The 19,099-nt window shown below is 42.1% G+C and overlaps 1 protein-coding gene across 2 annotated transcripts in view; it reads right to left on the reverse strand.

Annotated features, from left to right (window-relative positions):
* The window catches only part of GK5 (glycerol kinase 5), a 77,608-nt gene extending 69,612 nt beyond the window's left edge, over positions 1-7,996 (reverse strand). Inside the window, exons 1-3 of one of the 2 annotated variants that reach the window (XM_027091766.1) lie at positions 7,785-7,996; positions 2,300-2,393; positions 484-559 (exon numbers count right to left, since the gene is read on the reverse strand). In XM_027091766.1, the coding sequence (XP_026947567.1) occupies positions 484-559; positions 2,300-2,393; positions 7,785-7,946 (332 nt within the window). In that variant the 5' untranslated portion in view covers positions 7,947-7,996. The remainder of the gene's footprint in view (positions 1-483; positions 560-2,299; positions 2,394-7,784) is intronic. The other variant, XM_027091765.1, reaches the window with a different exon arrangement.
* Between the last annotated feature and the right edge of the window lie 11,103 nt (positions 7,997-19,099).

The following is a 19,099-nucleotide window of genomic DNA, read 5'->3' on the forward strand; positions in this document are numbered from 1 at the left end:
TGTATAGGAATGCAAGAGATTTCTGTGCATTAATTTTGTATCCTGCAACTTTACCAAATTCATTGATTAGCTCTAGTAGTTTTCTGGTAGCATCTTTAGGATTCTCTGTGTATAGTATCATGTCATCTGCAAACATTGACAGCTTTACTTCTTCTTTTCCAATTTGGATTCCTTTTATTTCTTTTTCTTCTCTGATTGCTGTGGCTAAAACTTTCAAAACTATGTTGAATAACAGTGGTGAGAGTGGGCAACATTGTCTTGTTCCTGATCTTAGTGGAAATGGTTGCAGTTTTTCACCGTTGAGAACAATGTTGGCAGCAAGCATATTTAATTAAGCCAGAAAGTAGGTCCACCTTCATCCCTCTTAATCAAGCAAAACTGTTCTTACTTCAAAAATTTAAAACTACCCAAACAGGTTTCTCAGCAATGTGTTCACCGTGGTATGAACCCAGCATTAGAGTTCTTATTGCACAATGCACTTACTTGTCCCACGTAATAAAAGTTGCTCTCTGTGTTGAGATGCCAAGACCGACAATTTGATTCATCTCTAGTCCTGCAGCTAAAAATAAAGATAGAAAAGATACATTTAAAAGCCCAGGAAGTTTTTCTTTATAATATTATCATATGGAAAAGAAATCATTTAATATAATCTTTAAGAAAAACAACTGGGCTTAGCATTTTAATAACACAATTGGAGCTAATAAATAAAGCATTACCAGGATGATTTTCTAGTATTTTTTTACTTAAAGGGAAAAAAGGTTATAATCTAATAATAATAAAATGGCATTTTTGCTTTAAAGATTAGAAAAAAACAAACACTACTTACAGTAAGTCAGATTGTATTTTCTTCTTGATAATACTGATACTAAAAAATTGGATCTTAATTTAAGCAAAGATCAGCCACAATGGAAGCTGGTTGATGGCAACAAGAGAAAGTCCTCAGGGAAAGTAGTATAAATATTGAAGCACAGATCTTATTTTCCACACAAACAGATGCTAGAATGCAAATAAAAACTTGGGTTTTTGGAAGGCTTAAAATATAGCAGCTTAAGTGTTTTCGTGATATTCTTTTTAAAAAGCAATTTATCCCACTGAACAACATAGGGACAACTTCAGTTTGAGCACTGAGGAAGACACATCCCCCCATTTTTCAGTACTCCTTCCAAAAATATTTAACCTAACCTGATCATAAGTAAATAATCTGACAACCTCCAAATGCAGGACAGTCTATTTAACTCTTCCGTACTTTTAAAAAGTCTTAGTGTCATGAAGAACATGGTCTAGATTAAAGGAGACTAAACAGACTGACTGCTAAAGGCAATGCCTTATCTCTGGTTGGATTTTGGATTGAAAAAAAAAGTTATTCAAGACTAAGATTAAAAACAAAAAAAGACTGAGATAAGAGGGGAATATTGAGGACCAAGTATTAGAAAATATCACTGGGTTAATGTTAAATTTCCTGTGTGATAACTGCATTGTGTTTCCATTTGAGAATACTCCTTATCTTTGGAGGTAATGATGAAGTATTTAGGGATGACAGGTTATTACATCACAACCAACTCTCACATTGGTCAGCCAAAAAGAAAAATAGTTTGTAGAGGATGGTAATGTAAACACTGTAAAATACATTTGAATCTAGGAGAAAGTACACAGCTGTTCAATGTAGTATTCTCTGAACTCTTTTTTATAGGTTTTGAAATATTTCAAGCCAGAAAGGTGATAAGGAGAAGCAATTCAGTCAGAAAAATGAAGTAAAAGACCTTTTCGAATTGACAAGTACTCTTTCGCCATATTCTTAAAGAAGGCAGCACTGCAAATGTTCTTAAAGAGCTAAGATCTCTTACCCTGGCTGTGGCCAGGAGAGCACTTTGCATTAAGAGGCTGCTCAGGAAAAAACAAAAAAACTTATTTTGCAATAAAGGTAACTCAGTTGTAAACTCCTAAGAGCATGAACTGTGTGTTGTAACTTTGTTTATAACCCTCTGGTATTTTAAACACAACAGGAAATCAAATCGGCACTAGCTACAACAGGGAACCAAGAGGGAAGGAGAGACTTTAATACTGCAGCTCAAAAAGAGTTAAAGCAGAGCACAGAGCTGCTGTTACCTTTCCTTGACAAAGTGGTTCAGTGTAAACCACAAATGTTCCCCTCCCCAAACTACTGGGAAACTGTGACCCCAATAAAATATTGTATGTGTAACTTAGGAAACCCACAAAATTCTACAGACGCCTGAGGAAAACTCTTTATTACACACAAAACATATTTACTGCCTATCTTTACTTCTATAAATCCAAATACCTTTGACAGATTCTTTTATTACAGCAACAAACTGAAGCCAGAGAATATCAGGATCAATTTCAACCCAGCCAGCTTGAGGATAAAGACTTTTTACCTATTTAGGAAAAGAGAAGATTTAGTATAAACAACATTAGATCAAGTCAATAACATCTGGGTCTTAAGGTTACTGGTTAAAATAATTTAAAACAAGATTTTATTAATTACCTAATTCATTTTTATTGTTAACATGGAAAAAATACATATACAGGGACTTCCCTGGTAACTCAGTGGTTAGGAATCCGCCTGCCAATGCAGGGGACATGGGTTCGAGCCCTGGTCCGGGAAGATCCCATATGCCGCAGAGCAACTAAGCCCTTGTGCCACAACTACTGAGCCTGAGCTTTAGAACCCGCGAGCCACAACTACTGAGCCTGCGAGCCGCAACTACTGAGCCTGCGTGCCACAACTACTGAAGCCTACGCACCTAGAGCCCATGCTCTGCAACAAGAGAAGCCACCACAATGAGAAGCCCATGCACTGCAGCAAAGAGTAGCCCCTGCTCGCCACAACTAGAGAAAGCCCGCGCGCAGCAACAAAGACCCAATGCAGCCAAAAATAAATAAATTAATTAATTTTTAAAAATACACATATGAAATAAAAAAGGATACACCAAAATAACAGTTTTCTTCAGTTCATAAGTTTACAGAAGATTTTAGCTTTATTTTATTTTCTAAGTTTACCTTTATTTTTCAGGTTTTCTACAATGAAGATGTGTTGTTTTTTAATTTAAAATAAAGTCAAACTTAAAAAAAAACCTTAAATTAGCAAATAAAGTACTGAGTTCTGGTTCAAGCTATGATGGAGTAAGCACACTCCACCCCTCTTTCCCACTGAATACAGATATAAAACCTGGACAGAATGCATGGAGCAGCTATCTGTGGACTGCAAAAAGCATGTGGTGGCAGGCAGACTGGGGAAGAAGATAAGAATTAGAATACCACTGAACTGGTGGTGAGTTTCCCACTTTTCTTCTGATACCCCCTGGCCTGGACTCAAGGCAGCCCGAAAACCAGAAGTGGGTATCAGGATGCAGTGAAAACGCCTGCAGAGTTTTTGCTAACACTCAGAGGGAATGCGAGAAATCCCTCACTTTTGTTTTTTATCCCCCCACACCCGCCTCCATACTTTTATATCCTGGCTATCCCATCGTGGTGGCTGCAGCAGTAACCACAAGCACCCAAAATACTGAGGGAGGTGAAACTTCCTCTCTAATCAGAGGAGCTGGGGGCCCAAGAGGGTAAGGTGAACCCCCGATGGCTTTTTTCTGTGTGCTCCTGATGCCTAGCCTCAGCTGTGGACATAGGAAGTGTCCAGCAGAATGGGATAATGAAAGCTCCAGCTTCTGGCAAGAGGACCCAAAAGGGGGAGGCTCAGGGAACCAAAAATCCCAGGAAGATCTGAGAGGGAAGAGCTTGGGAAAGCTACTCCAGAAAGTTGTGGATGAATTCCTAGGCTCACCTGGAAGCTGCACACATATGAATATAATAGCAGACAGCATAGCAACGATGTTAAAAGCAGAACTGAAAAAATAGACCACTGCCCAGGTCCCAGACTGACCTCTAGGTGGCACATACTACACAGGGCAGATCCAAATAGTACCTCCAAGATCTTAAAAACAGAATTAACATTGAAACCAAAGTCAAAGGAAGGCTGGTCAGCATTGGTAGCCTGAACACAGCTGCATTAACTGCCTACTAAAAGAAAAATATCAACATTTGTCATAGACTTTATACAAGACCCAGAGTCTTATAACATGATAATCAAAATGCCCAGGATATAATCCAAAATTACAAGGTATATTAAGAATCAGAAAAATCTCAGCTCACATGGGAAAAGATAATAGATACCAATACCAACATAACACAGATATCTGATAAAGACTTTAAAGCAGCTATTATAAAAATGCTCCAAGAAGTAAGGGTGAATTCTTTTGAAACAAGATAGAAAGTCTCAGCAAAGAAATAAAAGACATGAAGAAAAACAAAATTTTGGTAATTCCCTGACAGTTCAGTGGTTAGGACTTGGCGCTTTCACTGCCAAGGCCCAGGTTCAATCCCTGGTCGGGGAACTAAGATTCCACAAGCTGAGCGGCATGGCCAAAAAAAAACAAAAGAAAAAAGAAATTCTAACAATTTCAGGATTAAAAAATACAATTATTAGGGGAGTGGGGGAAATGGATACAAACTTTCAGTTATAAGATGAATAAGGTCTAGAGACCTAATGTACACCATGGTGACTAGAGTTAATAATAATGTATTATACACTTGAAATTTGCTAAGAGAGTAGTTCTCAAGTGTTCTCAACACCCACACACACAAACACACAAATGGTCACCATGTGAGATGATGAGTATCTCATCTGTATACTCATGATGAGTAATTAACATTAATTATGTTATTTAATTAACAATGTATACGTATACCAAAACATCAATTTATATACCTTAAATATATACAACTTTTGGGCTTCCCTGGTGGCGCAGTGGTTGAGAGTCCACCTGCCAATGCAGGGGACACGGGTTCATGCCCCGGTCCGGGAAGATCCCACATACCAAGGAGCGGCTGGGCCCGTGAGCCATGGCCGCTGAGCCTGCGCATCCGGAGCCTGTGCTCCGCAACGGGAGAGGCCACAACAGTGAGAGGCCCGCGTACCCTGTGGCCATAATCGCGTCAAGCCTACAAACCAGGGTCCCTGGCACTTCAGGGTCCCTTCCCCCGACTCCACCAACCCGGACAGCTCACCATCCCTAAACATGTCACAATAGTTTAGAAGACCAAACCGAAATTAGATCAAGAATATAATCAAAGCTAAGAAGAAAACGTGTTTTGTTGATTAAAAACAACAAGACAACAACCAGTGTTTTTCAAGAATGTCCAGAGGGTACACAGTATTGGAGAGTCCACTGTTTTCTTTGGAGTGGCCTTTCTGTCCTGTTCTTCCAACCAAGATGTTATCATCTTTTACGGTTTCTCACAATGGCATGATGTTTCAATGGGGAACATGATGAACCTTCTTCATTTTGAAAAACTAAAAATATCAAATATTCACATGTGGGGTTTCTAACTGTGAATACTACTCTAGTATATAATGCCAATATTTAAGAGTCCATAGAAAGATTTTTTTAAAAATACAACTTATAGAAAAAGGCTAAAAATGTGCCTCTGCTATTAAAAAATGAGATAAGAGATAAAATTAAAGTCTTCTGAGAGACCTAGTACTAGCCTTCTAATGTAAAGCCTCCAGTTTGGGATTTCAATTTTAATTAAAAGACCAACAAAACCTACTTTGTTCTTATCTCTAAAGGGTGATCTGTTCAGTTCTTCTTTCTCTCCTTTTTAATCTATTTATGTAGCAATATCAATCAAATCCTATACTAAGACGTTTGGGTTTCTATTATACATTCTTTCCAACATAATTTAGCAGAGGTGTGATTTTCACTTGAGTAAATAAACACAAGTTCCGTGTTTAATCCATAGAGTCCCATGAAGCAAACTGATTTCCTAATACTTTGATTAAATGCAATTCAGTTATTTATTCTGTACTCATGAAGTAATAAGCCTGGTGCTAAGAAGCAATGTAGACCAACAAGACCATTCTTCCCAAAGAACTCAAGCCATCTGAAGTAAAGGACCAGTTGTTGTTTGGGTTTTTTTCTGATTTGTAATTCATTGTGAACCAACAATTTTTAAGACACAATTAAAACAACTTTCTAGGAAAAAAGGACATACAAAGTAAAATCCCAAGTGTTTTATTATTGAGGTCAACAGACATAAAATGACTCTGCCAAGTTGCTACACAAGTTTCTACATCTTAGTTTTTCTCTTCAACCCCAGCAGCTGGGAGCCACACTTTCAGAAGCACTGCTGTAAACTCCTATCACAGGTTGGGAGGCACTGCTTTCAACTCCTAATTTAAGACATAGCACTTCATCCTTTGAGGGCAAGGAATTTTTGTATTTTTATTTACTCACATACCTTTCCAGACACCTTCGCCACAGTTTTGAGTCTGACCAAACCATTCTAGTCTAATGCTGCTCACAGCAATCTCGATTCATCTTTGAGATTCTTACCTCATTTCTAAAAAAATAATGATTCCCCCCAAATTATATAGCAACTGTGAAACTTGATCTTCTAACAATTCCTGCATCCCTTCGGTTTCAAACACTTCAACTTCTTTGAAAAAAAATCACTGCTTTAAACAAAAGTACTTTGTGTCTAGAATTGTAAGGGAGACTGTATGTAAAGTATCATCGTGTTCTGATAAAGACTCATAAAAAGATAAGGAGGACATAGTCGCTGAAGGACAGAATCCGCCTTTCAGCTGGGTCCTTTCAGGTGGGTTTAGAGGTGGGGTGTGTGGGTGGTGGGCAGTGTTCCTGCAGAGGTGAACAGAAGAGGGACCAGGGAGCTGCTCTAGTCCCAGCTCCCTGTCCTGGTCCTGAAACCAGAATGAGGAAGTCCTGAAATCAAACGCTCAAAGCAGTCTTTTGGCTGGACCTGCTCCTGGGCAACCCCTGCAGCTGAAAAACACTTCTAAGGGGGTGGGGAAAAGGGTGGGAACCAAGCAAATGAGGGAGTCCAGTGCTGCTGGGAATGGGTTAGGTAACTAATAGCTCCTGTTCCCCCAACACCGCCAACATAAAAAGATGTTGGTATTGGAAAGAAGAGTAAATAAGAAACATCACATGGAATCAACATTATTTTTGGCATGCTGTCAACTGTGTAGAAATCAGCACTTCATTAAAACGAGAACAGAAGAATACCAATCTGTTAGTTGCTTTACTAATAACAACTAATGACTTGATAGGTTTCTCAAACCAGAAAAAAAGATACTTTCATGAATTGTCAAAGATGGAAATGAGAAAAGTAATGACAACACAGCCTTCGAAACTTGTCCAATACTTCTCATATCTCTGGGAATCAGTTGCTCAGCACTTTGAGAATCAGTTAATGATGATAACTGAATTACGAACATAAACTTAAATTGCAACAAGATTTGAAAATCCTAAATGTAAATAAAGACAGGGTTGGATGCCTATCAAGGAAGTACAGGAGAAACCAAGCAAGTCACAAAGCACCCTCTGACTGGATACGCGCAGCCAGCCTGCCCTGCCCTGCCCCGGGAGTCACCGCAGTCCCACCCAGGTGAGGCCAGAGAGGCGAATCCTCAGGTGAGCGGAAGCGAGTGAGCGACCCCAGGTCACAAACCGAGCCCCTGCTATCTTCAGCCGGGACCGGAAGGGCGCGCAGGTTTCAGCCCTGCCCGGGGAGGGAATGCGGAGACTTGGCCGGTCCCAGCGCGCCGCTCAGGTCGGAGGGCCCGCGGTGCTGCAGGTGGCTGCGTCCAAGCCGCATGAGGAGGTCCCGCCCTCTCGCCCCCCCGCGACCCGATCCCGGGTGCCCCGCGCGACCCAGACCCGCTGCCCCGACGCCAGCTCCTCGGTCACCTTCTGAGCACTGGAGCCGCGGATCCGCGCCGCGCGGTCATAGACGTGGCAGCGAATCACCGAGCTGCCCACGTCCAGCCCCAGCACGAAGCCTGCGCGTCGCGGGTCCGGTGCGCTCTGCTCGGGGCGCGTCTGCTCCGCGACTGTGGGCGGCCCTGGCATCCCGACCCCCACGCCTCTCCGCACCTGCCTCCGGCCGAGCGGGCGCGCTCTAAACGCCTGTACCTCAGAGGCTGAGCGCTCCCCGCCGGGCCACCGCCCCCGGCCCGCCCCCTCCGCGAGATCCGGGAACAGCCCCGCCCCCGCCGCGGGCTCCGCCCCGACGCCGTGACGTCACGGCGGCGCAGGAACCCTTTGCAGGAGAGAGCGCGGTCTCGGCGGCAGCGTGGGCTACGTGGAGGCGAGCAGGAAGGTGGTGGGTCCCTGGAGTCCCGGGTCACCCGTGCCGCCCGGTTCTCCAAACACCGGCAGCTCTCAACGTTGCCCTAGCCCGTAATTTTCGTGATTTCCCTCCTAACTCCACGTAGCCTGCGGCAGTGCCTGCATTTCTTTCAACCCAATTACGTATTATGAATCTCTATTAAGAAAAATTAAAAGAAAAGAAATTCAAAATTCCGCCGAAGGTATTCATTAATAAACTGAGGGTTTTACCCCCAAGACTTCTCAGAAAACCTGGTCAGGTTTGCACATATAATACACATCAAAAAATACTTGCTCAATGAAATAAACACTCAAATGAGTTGAACATTCCCCAGCCCTCTGGTGGGGAAGAAGGGACAAAGCCAGGGGTGGCTGTTTTTACCATCAAGCTCCACCCCAACGACTGCCTTTTCAGGAACATGGAAGTCCCTCAAGGGCCCTTTACCTTTCACTCCTGCCCAAAGAGCGTGGGCTCTTCCACGCAGGGGACAGAGAAGGAGGCCTGCGGAAATTTCGAGTTTCCTGCAGCTCTGGTCACCAGCCTCGAGCCCAGCGGGATTCCCATGGGGTGGTCCTTACAGGCGGGGAGTGCGGAGGCGTTAATGCCTGCTTCAGCCACCTTTCCACCATCACCACACCAGCAGTCCAAAAATACCAGTGTCTGAAAATATTCAATGTCTTCTTTTTGTAAAATTATGAAAGTAATATGGATATGTGCTCTTTGTGAAAAAGTTTCACAGTGCAGAGTGGTATATCAATTAAAAAGTAAGGAAAAAAAAAGTAAGGGATATTCATTTTGAGCCAAATCGTTCTTTTGAACAATTTGTCATGTTAACCCACTTGCTTTCAGCCCATTTGACCAATGGCCTTTGACCAATGGTTCTTTGGCCATATTACTTGAAACTTGGAACAAGCACCTGGAAGAGCATGGTTTTTGTTTTTGTGTTTAATCTTTGTCTTTGTACCCTGTAACTCTCTGATAGTACTCATTCGTTCCAAATGGCCCCAGGACTGCCTTCACCAGTGGTGACCATTTTGGTGAGTCATATATACTATGTTAATCCCCAGTATTGTGATTTTGAAATAAATGACTAATGAGTCACGTAGTCTGGCCAGAGTTCTCCAGAGAAAGAGAACCAATAGGATAGAGATTGAGATTTATTTTAAGGAATTGGCTCACATGCTCGTGAGGGCTGGCAAGTCCCAGAAATCTTTAGGGCAGGCTGGAAGTCTAGAAATTCAGATAAGAGTTGATGTTACAGTCTGAGTCTACATTCTGCTGGGCAGTAGGCTGGAAACGCAGGCAGGTTCCTATGTTGCAATCTCAAGGAGAATTCTTCTTTGGGAAACCTCGATCTTTGCTCTTAAGGCCTTCAACTGATTGGATGCGGCCTACCAACATTGTGAAGCGTCATTTGCTTTACTCAAGGTCTATTGATTTAAATGTTAATCACATCTAAAAAATATCTCACAGCAGCATCTAGATTGGTGCTTGCCCAAACAACTGGGCACCTTTATAGCGTGCCCACTAGCTTAGTCAAGTTGACACATAAAATTAACCATCCCGGGTCCCCTTTCACAAGAGAGAAAGCTGTTTTGTATTCCTGATATGAACATTTAGCATATTTCTCAAAGTGATAATTCTTGGGCTTCTTGGACACCTACAGTAACTTCTTTTGTGATTCTTTTTGTACATCCGCATCAAGTGATCTCGAGTATTAACAAAGAATCATAGACTGTGAAAACAGGGAGCTTAGCAACCACTTAGTCTAGTGTTTCTTAATCTGTTTCTGATCTTGAACAACTTTGAGATCCTGATGACGCTATCTTCCCAAGAACATGCTTATATACACAATACTTGGCATGAGGTTTCAGGTGGGTGTGGGATAAACTAAACATGAATATCTCAGATTCAAAATCCAGAGTGAATTCCCTAACCTGGACAGACTGTTGCCTAGGAGAGGCCTGGGGGAACAAAGGGATACTGTGTTTCCTCCTCCTTCATTGTTCTCTGCTAGCGCCTCTTACCCTGCTCCGCCCTCAGGGAAAGGAGCAAGTGGCTACGGGCACAGAGCTCAGAAACTCTGACAGTCCCTTGTGCTAGTGGGTCAGTTCATTGTTCTGGATTCAGAGGCCACTGCTGCTCTGAGCTCCATCACCTGATGGCCTTGGTCTGCCTCTGGCTTAGATTCTGGGCTTGGCCCAGAGGTGGCCACTGAGGCTTTCTCCCAGGCGCATTCCCCACCACTGTCTCTCCTTACCCTTTCTCCTCTGGCAGCAGGCCCAGAATTACAACTTGCACCAGCCTCCCAGGCTCTTGAGAAACGTGGATGCGGTTACTCAGGGCTGGATCAGAAAGCGTGTGAGGCCAGCATTCCCTGGGACTCCCTGAAGGGAAATGGATGGTGCTTCAAGGCTGAGTCCAGGGACCTCACTCGATGCCCTCCTCCCTCCAAGGAAACAAATCACTGTCCTTCCCTCCTAGGGTGACCAACTGTCCCTATTTGCCAGGGACTGAGGAATTTCTTGAAACACAGGACATTCAATGCTAAAACCAGAACAGTCCTCCTCACCACTCAGAGACTCTTGGGGTCCACAGGTGACTTCCTTTGGGATGCTGGCTGCTTCATGTTTAGGTGTCAGACACTGCTTTTAGACAGTGAGCTCCCTGAGGACAGAAACAGGGCCTTAGTCATTTTTCCTCCAAGAGGCACAAAGTAACTGCTAAATGACTAAATGAACAAACAAATTAATGTTTGCAAGTCCTTATCAGACCTTACCTTCTGCCTGACGTGGCTACAGGACACAGAGGGCAGTGAACCCTTCCTAACGTCTGCTTTCATCTGGGCTTGTCGTCATCTGACCACCGATGCAGCCCTTCTGATGTGGAAGGGAGGTCAGGCTGCCTGCCCTGAGCCTGGCGCCTGGAACATCAGAACTGAGCCCCAGATCCCCACGTGAGCGTCAAACCACATCCTTTCTTTTCACCCTTATTTCATGAGCTCAGCTGAACTTGGGTTGGACTCCCTCTTCGGCTTCCTGCTCTGTAGCTCCACTCCTGACTGCGTCTGCAGCCCTGGCCTCAACACAGGGGTAGACTTACCGTAGTATGTCTTCATGTCCCCCACTTTGCATGGGCTCCTACCGAGGCCCTGAGCAGAGCCCTAGCAAACTGTTCAGCATCCTGTGCTTTATGGCATTTGCAAAAGTGGATTCTTTCTGTATTATTTTCCTAAAGTGGGCCCTCCAAATTGTACAAGCTTCGATTCCCACAAGACCATAATCCTCCCACCAGGAGGGAAAGCGGGCAGGGGAGGGATGAATTGGGAGATTGGGATTGACATATACACACTACTATATATATATAATAGATAACCGATAAGGACCTACTGTATAGCACAGGGAACTCTACTCAGTACTCTATAATGATCTATATGAGAAAAGAATCTTTAAAAAAGGGTGGATATATGTATATGTATGAATGATTCACATTATTGTACACCTGAAACTAGCACAACATTGTAAATCGACTCTACTCCAATAAAAATTCAAAAAAACCCAAACACCATAGCCCTCTCCACTTTTCTATAGTCCTCAAAGCCAGGAGGACTTCCTCTCTGGATCCCAGTGTGGTGGTCTGGAATGCCGTCGGCATGCAATCTGAGTAACATAGTCCCCAATTCACCGTTCAGAACCGCCTGAATACTGTCATCAGCTGATGAAGTCTGTCCTCCCTACACAGCTCTGAGTAATCATGGTTATAAGCCCTGGCCTCCTCCATCCGGGCCAACTTAAGATCCAGACCCTGCCCATTTCTCACCATTGTTCTGCTGAGGTCCTTTCCAGAGCCACACCTGCCACACCTGCCCAGGTATTTGCTCATCTCCATGCCCTTCTGAGGCATCCAGTGTCAGAAACATGAGCTGGCTCGTTGCTCCGTGTCTTAACTTCTCCCCTCCTGAAGTGGATTAAGTGACAGGAAATCTTTTCCTTCACTCACCTGTCTGTATACATTGTGGGAGGGGAAGAAGCCTTATGTGGCCAGGTTTCTCATGTTTGTGAACACCCAGAGGCTGGAAAGTTCTGAAGAGAGGCCATGGCTTAAAAGGAGCATCCTAGGGCTTCCCTGGTGGCGCAGTGGTTGAGAGTCCGCCTGCCGATGCAGGGAACACGGGTTCCTGCCCTGGTCCGGGAAGATCCCACATGCCGCGGAGCGGCTGGGCCCGTGAGCCATGGCCGCTGAGCCTGCGCGTCCGGAGCCTGTGCTCCGCAATGAGAGAGGCCACAACAGTGAGAGGCCCGCGTACTGCAAAAACAAAACAAAACAAAACAAAAGCATTCTACCTCCCTCCTCATCCCAATCATCCTGTTTCACTTGTGGTCAGAAGCCTTTATTCAACTAGGGAGATTATAAAGTCTCAAATGAATGAGTTCTGTGAGTTAAGATTTAAACCACGTTAGAGAATGGCTGAAAACACTTTTGAATTCATGGATACAAATAAAACTTTGTTTTTTGAGGAAAAATTTTGAATTTTTGTAGAAGTCAATTTTAAATCCAAAATAAAGAATGGTACTGTGGAAGAAAATGTAGAAAAGTAACTGTTACTACTTTTGAGGTAAGTTTTCAAAAATAAAGATTTCTGTCTTAGCCTTTTGGCTAAGAATAAGACAGAATAAAGAAGGAAACATCTCCTTACATATTGCTTAGCCTCTGTTGGCATTATTTTTTCCCCAGATCCCACAGGATTCTTTTCTTGAAGTCATACTTATTGAGATGCACAGTTTTATGACTTCTGACAAACATATGCAGCCCTGAAACCATCACCACCACCATTAATATAGAAAATATCTCCATCACTCTAAAAAGTCCCTTTTGCACACAGTACTCTGAATCCTTTACTATGAGCATAAGGTGATGTCATCTGCATACGTAACTCAGAACTCTTGAATTTAGCAGATTGATCTCAGTAATTTGAGATGCAACCCATCCCAAAAAGAAGTTGCCCGTTCCAGACTGACTGTAAATGAGCTTGGTCCTCGTGACATGTGGGCCAGATTGTGGACTTGGGGTTTTCACCAAATGACATGCTTACATAAAGCTAAGTGTAATAGCTTGAAACTTCCTGGTTCCTTTATATGTTTTGAGTAAATCCACACTACTTGAAGTGATTCTAAGCAATGAGAACATTCAGTTGGCAAGCTTACATTTTATCCTGTCAAGGAAGGAAAAGCCCTGTTTTGAAATACAGTTACTACAGGTTGTATTTCACAAATTGTAGCTCTAGATAGTGTGCCTTAATAATCTCTGTTATGCTTTATTAATAAGATAGATCCTTTAACTATAAAGGAGATGAAACTCAGAATAAAATCTAATTAATTCAGAGCACAAAGTAAAGAAACTAGAAATAAAGAGCCATAAAAACCAGCAGATTTTAAGTTAACTGAAAAAGAATTACAGTTGACTCTCATTATTTGCAGTAGTTACTGTTCTATAAAGTTATGGCCAACACAATTGGCAAATACTGAATCATTTCTGCTGGAGGAAATATAGGGTTAGGCTCCTGCAGCCTCTGGTCACATTTCCAACGACTGATCAGTACATAACCTTGTTCAATATGTGTTTCTATTTAAAAACATGTTACTTCATATATATTGTTGATTCATCAACATTGAACTTAGAGCTGACAGCGCTATAATTTATGCCTGAGTGAAGCTTATCTAACACATGTATTCTCCCTGCAGGGCACATCGTGGCCTTCCTGGGCTTAGAAACACTTCAGAGCATTTTGGTACTATGCCGGGGCCATTTTAAACACAAAATCACCAACAAAAAGCACAAGCATGTGAAAAATGCGGCACTAAATAGACAGTAGAAAGGACATCTGTTTACAGTATGAAGGCTGAAAGAAGAAGGCAGAATGTCATCTTATCTGAGCTCAGCTGAGAATGTGCACATCTCTCTGTCTCTCTAAGTCTCCGTATTTAGATTTAGCAACATGTAGATCAATTTATTTTCCCAGCATTGCCTTTCATATCTCATTCAATTTCCATCTTTCTAAGCCAGTTTCCTTTCTCTCAGATGATACAAGTAAGTAGTTCTTTTCAGTGAGGATCCTTGGGGAGTGAACTTCCCCAGTTTTTGAATAGCTACACATATATCTTCACTTTTAAAAGATAGTTTGACATGGTAGAGAATACTAGTGTACAGCTTTTCCTTTTGCACTTTGAAAATATTGTTCCATTGGCTTCTAGCTGTAATTACTAATGAGAAGTCTGCTGCCAGTCTAATTCTCATTCTTTTGTGGGTACTCTTGTCTTTTCTCTCATGTGCCTTTAAGATTTTCTATTCAGATTCAGTGTTCTGGTCTTCACAGGTGTGGTCTTCTTTTTAGTTTATCCTTCAGACTGAAGACCTGGGTCTTCAGTTCTGGAAAATGTACTGCTTTGTACACGTTGCCTCCTCCTAGCCTCCCTAGTTTCTCCTATTAGATATTTGATTAAAAAAATGATTTTGACACAGTTTCAGACTTACAGAAAAGTTACAAGATAGCACAAAGAATTGCTATATAGCCTTTACCCAGATTTCCCAAACGCTAACATTTTACCACATTAAGTTTATCTTTTTCTATTTATCTATTTACCTGTATGTTTTTCTGAACTATTTGAAAGTAAGTTGCTGGCATGATGCCCATTTGCTCCAAAATACTTGAGTCAGAACTTCCTAAAAACAAGTATATTCTCGTGTATAATCATCATACACAATCCTGTTAGCTAATCTAGAGTTCTTATTCAGATTTCACTGATGGTGACAACAGTGTCTCTTACAGAAAAAGAAAATCCCAGATTGTGTGCTGCATTCAGTGTCATGTTTCTTAGTCTCCTTTCACTTGGCACCATTGCTCAGTCTTTGTCTTTAGTGACAATGACATTTTTGAAAAGTACAGGCTACTCATTTTGTAGAATGTCCCTCATTTTTTTTTTTTTTTTTTTGCGGTACATGGGCCTCTTCACTGTTGTGGCCTCTCCCGTTGCGGAGCACAGGCTCCAGACGCGCAGGCTCAGCGGCCATGGCTCACGGGCTCAGACGCTCCGCGGCATGTGGGATGGGGCACGAACCCGTGTCCCCTGCATCGGCAGGCGGACTCTCAACCACTGCGCCACCAGGGAAGCCCTAGAACGTCCTTCCTTTTAAGTTTGACTGATGTTTCTTCTTGATTAGATTCAGGTGGTTATGCAGTTCGGGCCAGAACAGCACAAAAGCAACGTGCTCTTCTTAGCAGGGCTGGGCCTTGGATGAGGCAAAGGAGGTACCCAGTGCACAAAAGTTAAGGAGATATTCATTCTCAGCTAGTACAGGGTAAACTACAAATGCCTTGCTTGCCTCAACCGAGTACCCGCCCTGCTTCTCAGTACATCATCTTAGGAGGTATGTGGTATCTATTATTTCAGTATGATGTCTGTTGGTCACTTGATTAAGGTGGTGTCAGCCAGATTTCTTCATTGTGCAGATACTGTAGTTCTTTTTGTAATTAATAAATGTCTTATAGGGAGATACTTTGAGACTATACAAATATCCTATCACTCTTCAAAACTTCACCCAATAATTTTAGCATCTATTGATGATTCTTGCCTTAATCAATTATTAAGATGGTTGCCAAATTGCGATTTTTTTTTCATTCCATCATTCTTTCTACATTTATTGATTTATTGATTGACATTTTTATAACACAACAATTTGGGTTCATCAAACAACCTAAATATGTCACTATGACCTTCCTCTCCCAGATTTAGTACCAATATGTTAAATGAAACAAGTGTGCACCCTGATTCCTGAGATCAAAAGAGAAGTCCATTTTTTCTTGCCCTGTTTCTCATCTCTAAGGCAGTTCTCCAGAAAAATTTTCCTTTAGGCCAAGGAACCTCTTATTTTCTTAAAAGAGATTTTGGTATAAAGCTTAGTTGTACTCATTTTTCTAGACTAAATAAATTTTATCCTTGTTTACATGTTTTCTGTCCACCTATTTAGCACTTGAAAGAAGTCCGTTGGATTGCTTTGGCCTGTTTTTCTACTTTGAGAAATTGTGGTTTCTAACTGGGTTGAATTCAGTTAGTATTTACTAGGAGTTAGTTTTCGTGTGTTCCCTGACTCTTGGGTGTTTGCAATTTGGTATGTATGTGAAAAGTTAAATCCCTCAATTGGTCATGTTGGGTATGATTTTCCTGTTTATGATACAGTTTGTCTGATGCAGGCAAAAAAACTACCTAGAATTATAGTGGCCAAGGCCTGTTTTTTGATTAATTTTAATAGTATTAAAATTTAGCTTTCTTACTATAGCTTGATGAAATTTTGCCCACATTTAAAATATTATTTTGGAGGATTAATTAGGTTTAATTGAGGAGATTCATCATTTCTCCATTGTATTTAACATCTCCTGTTACGTTCAAGAGTAGTGTTTTTCACCAGTCAGAATGACCATCATCCAAAAATCTACAAACAGTGAATGCTGAAGAGGGTGTGGAGAAAAGGAAACCCTCTTGCATTGTTGGTGGGAATGTAAATTGATACAGCCACTATGGAGAACAGTATGGAGGTTCCTTAAAAAACTAAAAATAGAACAACCATATGACCCAGCAATCCCACTACTGGGCATATACCCTGAGAAAACCATAATTCAAAAAGAGTCATGTACCACAATGTTCATTGCAGCTCTATTTACAATAGACAGGACATGGAAGCAACCCAAGTGTCCATCATCGGATGAATGGATAAAGAAGATGTGGCACATATATACAATGGAATATTACTCAGCCATAAAAAGGAACGGAACTGAGTTATTTGTAGTGGTGTGGATGGACCTAGAGTCTGTCATACAGAGTGAAGTAAGTCAGAAAGAGAAAAAACAAATACCGTATGCTAACACATATATATGGAATCTAAAAAAAAATGGTTCTGAAGAACCTAGGGGCAGGACAGGAATAAAGATGCAGATATAGAGAATGGACTTGAGGACACGGGGAGGGGGAAGGGTAAGCTGGGATGAAGTGAGAGAGTGGCATGGACATATATACACTACCAAATGTAAAATAGACAGCTAGTGGGAAGCAGCCGCATAGCATATGGAAATCAGCTCGGTGCTTTGTGACCACCCAGAGGGGTGGGATAGGGAGGGTGGGAGGGAGACGCAAGAGGGAGGAGATATGGGGATATATGTATACATATAGCTGATTCACTTTGTTATAAAGCAGAAATTAACACACCATTGTAATGCAATTATACTCCAATAAAGTCGTTAAAAAAAAAGAATAGTGTTTTTGCCACCTGTTCTGATAATAGGATAATAAGGTTTGAATTTCAGTTTAATTTAATGCCTTCTAATCAGGATATTCAGTTCTTTTCTGAAAACTAGAATAATGTCATCTGAAAAGTTGATCCTTTTACGTAAACAGTGCACATATTTTGTTTAACCGTGTTTTTAAAAATATTGCATGTTGGAATAAGCAAACCTTTATCTTTTATTAAGTTAAAACTACAAACACAGGCATACCTCCTTTTATTGTTTACATTTTGAAGATATTGCATTTTTTACAGATTGAAGGTTTGTGGCAACCCCATATTGAGCACGCATATCAGCACCGTTTTTCCAACAGCATTATTATTTTTTTAAAAAAATAAATTTATTTATTTTATTTTATTTTTGGCTGCGTTGGGTCTTCGTTGCTGCGCGCGGGCTTCCTCTAGTTGCGGCGAGCAGGGACTACTCTTCGTTGCAGTGCGCAGGCTTCTCATTGCGGTGGCTTCTCTTGTTGCAGAGCACGGGCTCTAGGCGCGCTGGCTTCAGTAGTTGTGGTGCACGGGCTTAGTTGCTCCGCGGCACGTGGGATCTTCCTGGGCCAGGGATCAAACCCATGTCCCCTGCATTGGCAGGTGGATTCTTAACCACTGCGCCACCAGGGAAGCCCGCAACAGCATTATTTTTAAATTAAGGTAGGTACATTGCTTTTTTAGACATAATGCAATACTTAAGAGACTATAGTATAGTGTAAACATAACTTGTGTATGCACTGGAAAACCATAAAATTTATGTGACGCACTTTGTTGTGATATTTGCTTTGTTGCGGTGGTTTGGATCCAAACCTGCAATATCTCTGAGGTATGCCTGTATTGAAAATAAGGAGAAATTATTTAAAAAAAGAAAGTTGCCTTGTGGAGTTAAGATAGATTTCATGCAACAAGACAACTCAGTTTAGGAATGGGCAAAGGACTTGAATAGACATCTCTCAGAAGAAGATATACAGATGGCCAACAAGCACAGAAAATGGTGCTCACTGTCGTCTGTCATTAGGGAAATGCAAATCAAAACCACAGTGAGGGCTTCCCTGGTGGCGCAGTGGTTGAGAGTCTGCCTCCTGATGCAGGCGACGCGGGTTCGTGACCCGGTCCCGGAAGATCCCACATGCCGAGGAGCGGCTGCGCCTGTGAGCCATGGCCGCTGAGCCATGGCCACTGAGCCTGCGCGTCCGGAGCCTGTGCTCCGCAACGGGAGGGGCCACAACAGTGAGAGGCCCGCGTACCGCAAAAAAAAAAAGAAAAAAAAAACACCACAGTGAGATACCACTTCATACCCACTAGACTGGTCATAATAAAAAGGTGGAAAATAATAAGTGTTGGTGAGTGTGTAGGGAAGTTGGAATCTTTGTCCATTTCTGAGAGAAATGTAAAATCATGCAGCCACTCAGAGAATGGTTTGGAGATTCCTCAGTACATTACATACCACCCAGCAATTCCACTCTAAAGAATATACTGGGAATATGCTTTAAAGAATTGAAAATAGGTGTTCAAATAAAAACTTGTACATGAATGTTTATAGCAGCACTATTCCTAATAGCCAAAAGGT

Source organism: Aethalodelphis obliquidens, unplaced genomic scaffold (assembly GCF_003676395.1).
Source record: "Aethalodelphis obliquidens isolate GAN/ISIS:26980383/991018 unplaced genomic scaffold, ASM367639v1 scaffold72, whole genome shotgun sequence".
Classification (NCBI taxonomy): Eukaryota; Metazoa; Chordata; class Mammalia; order Artiodactyla; family Delphinidae; genus Aethalodelphis; species Aethalodelphis obliquidens.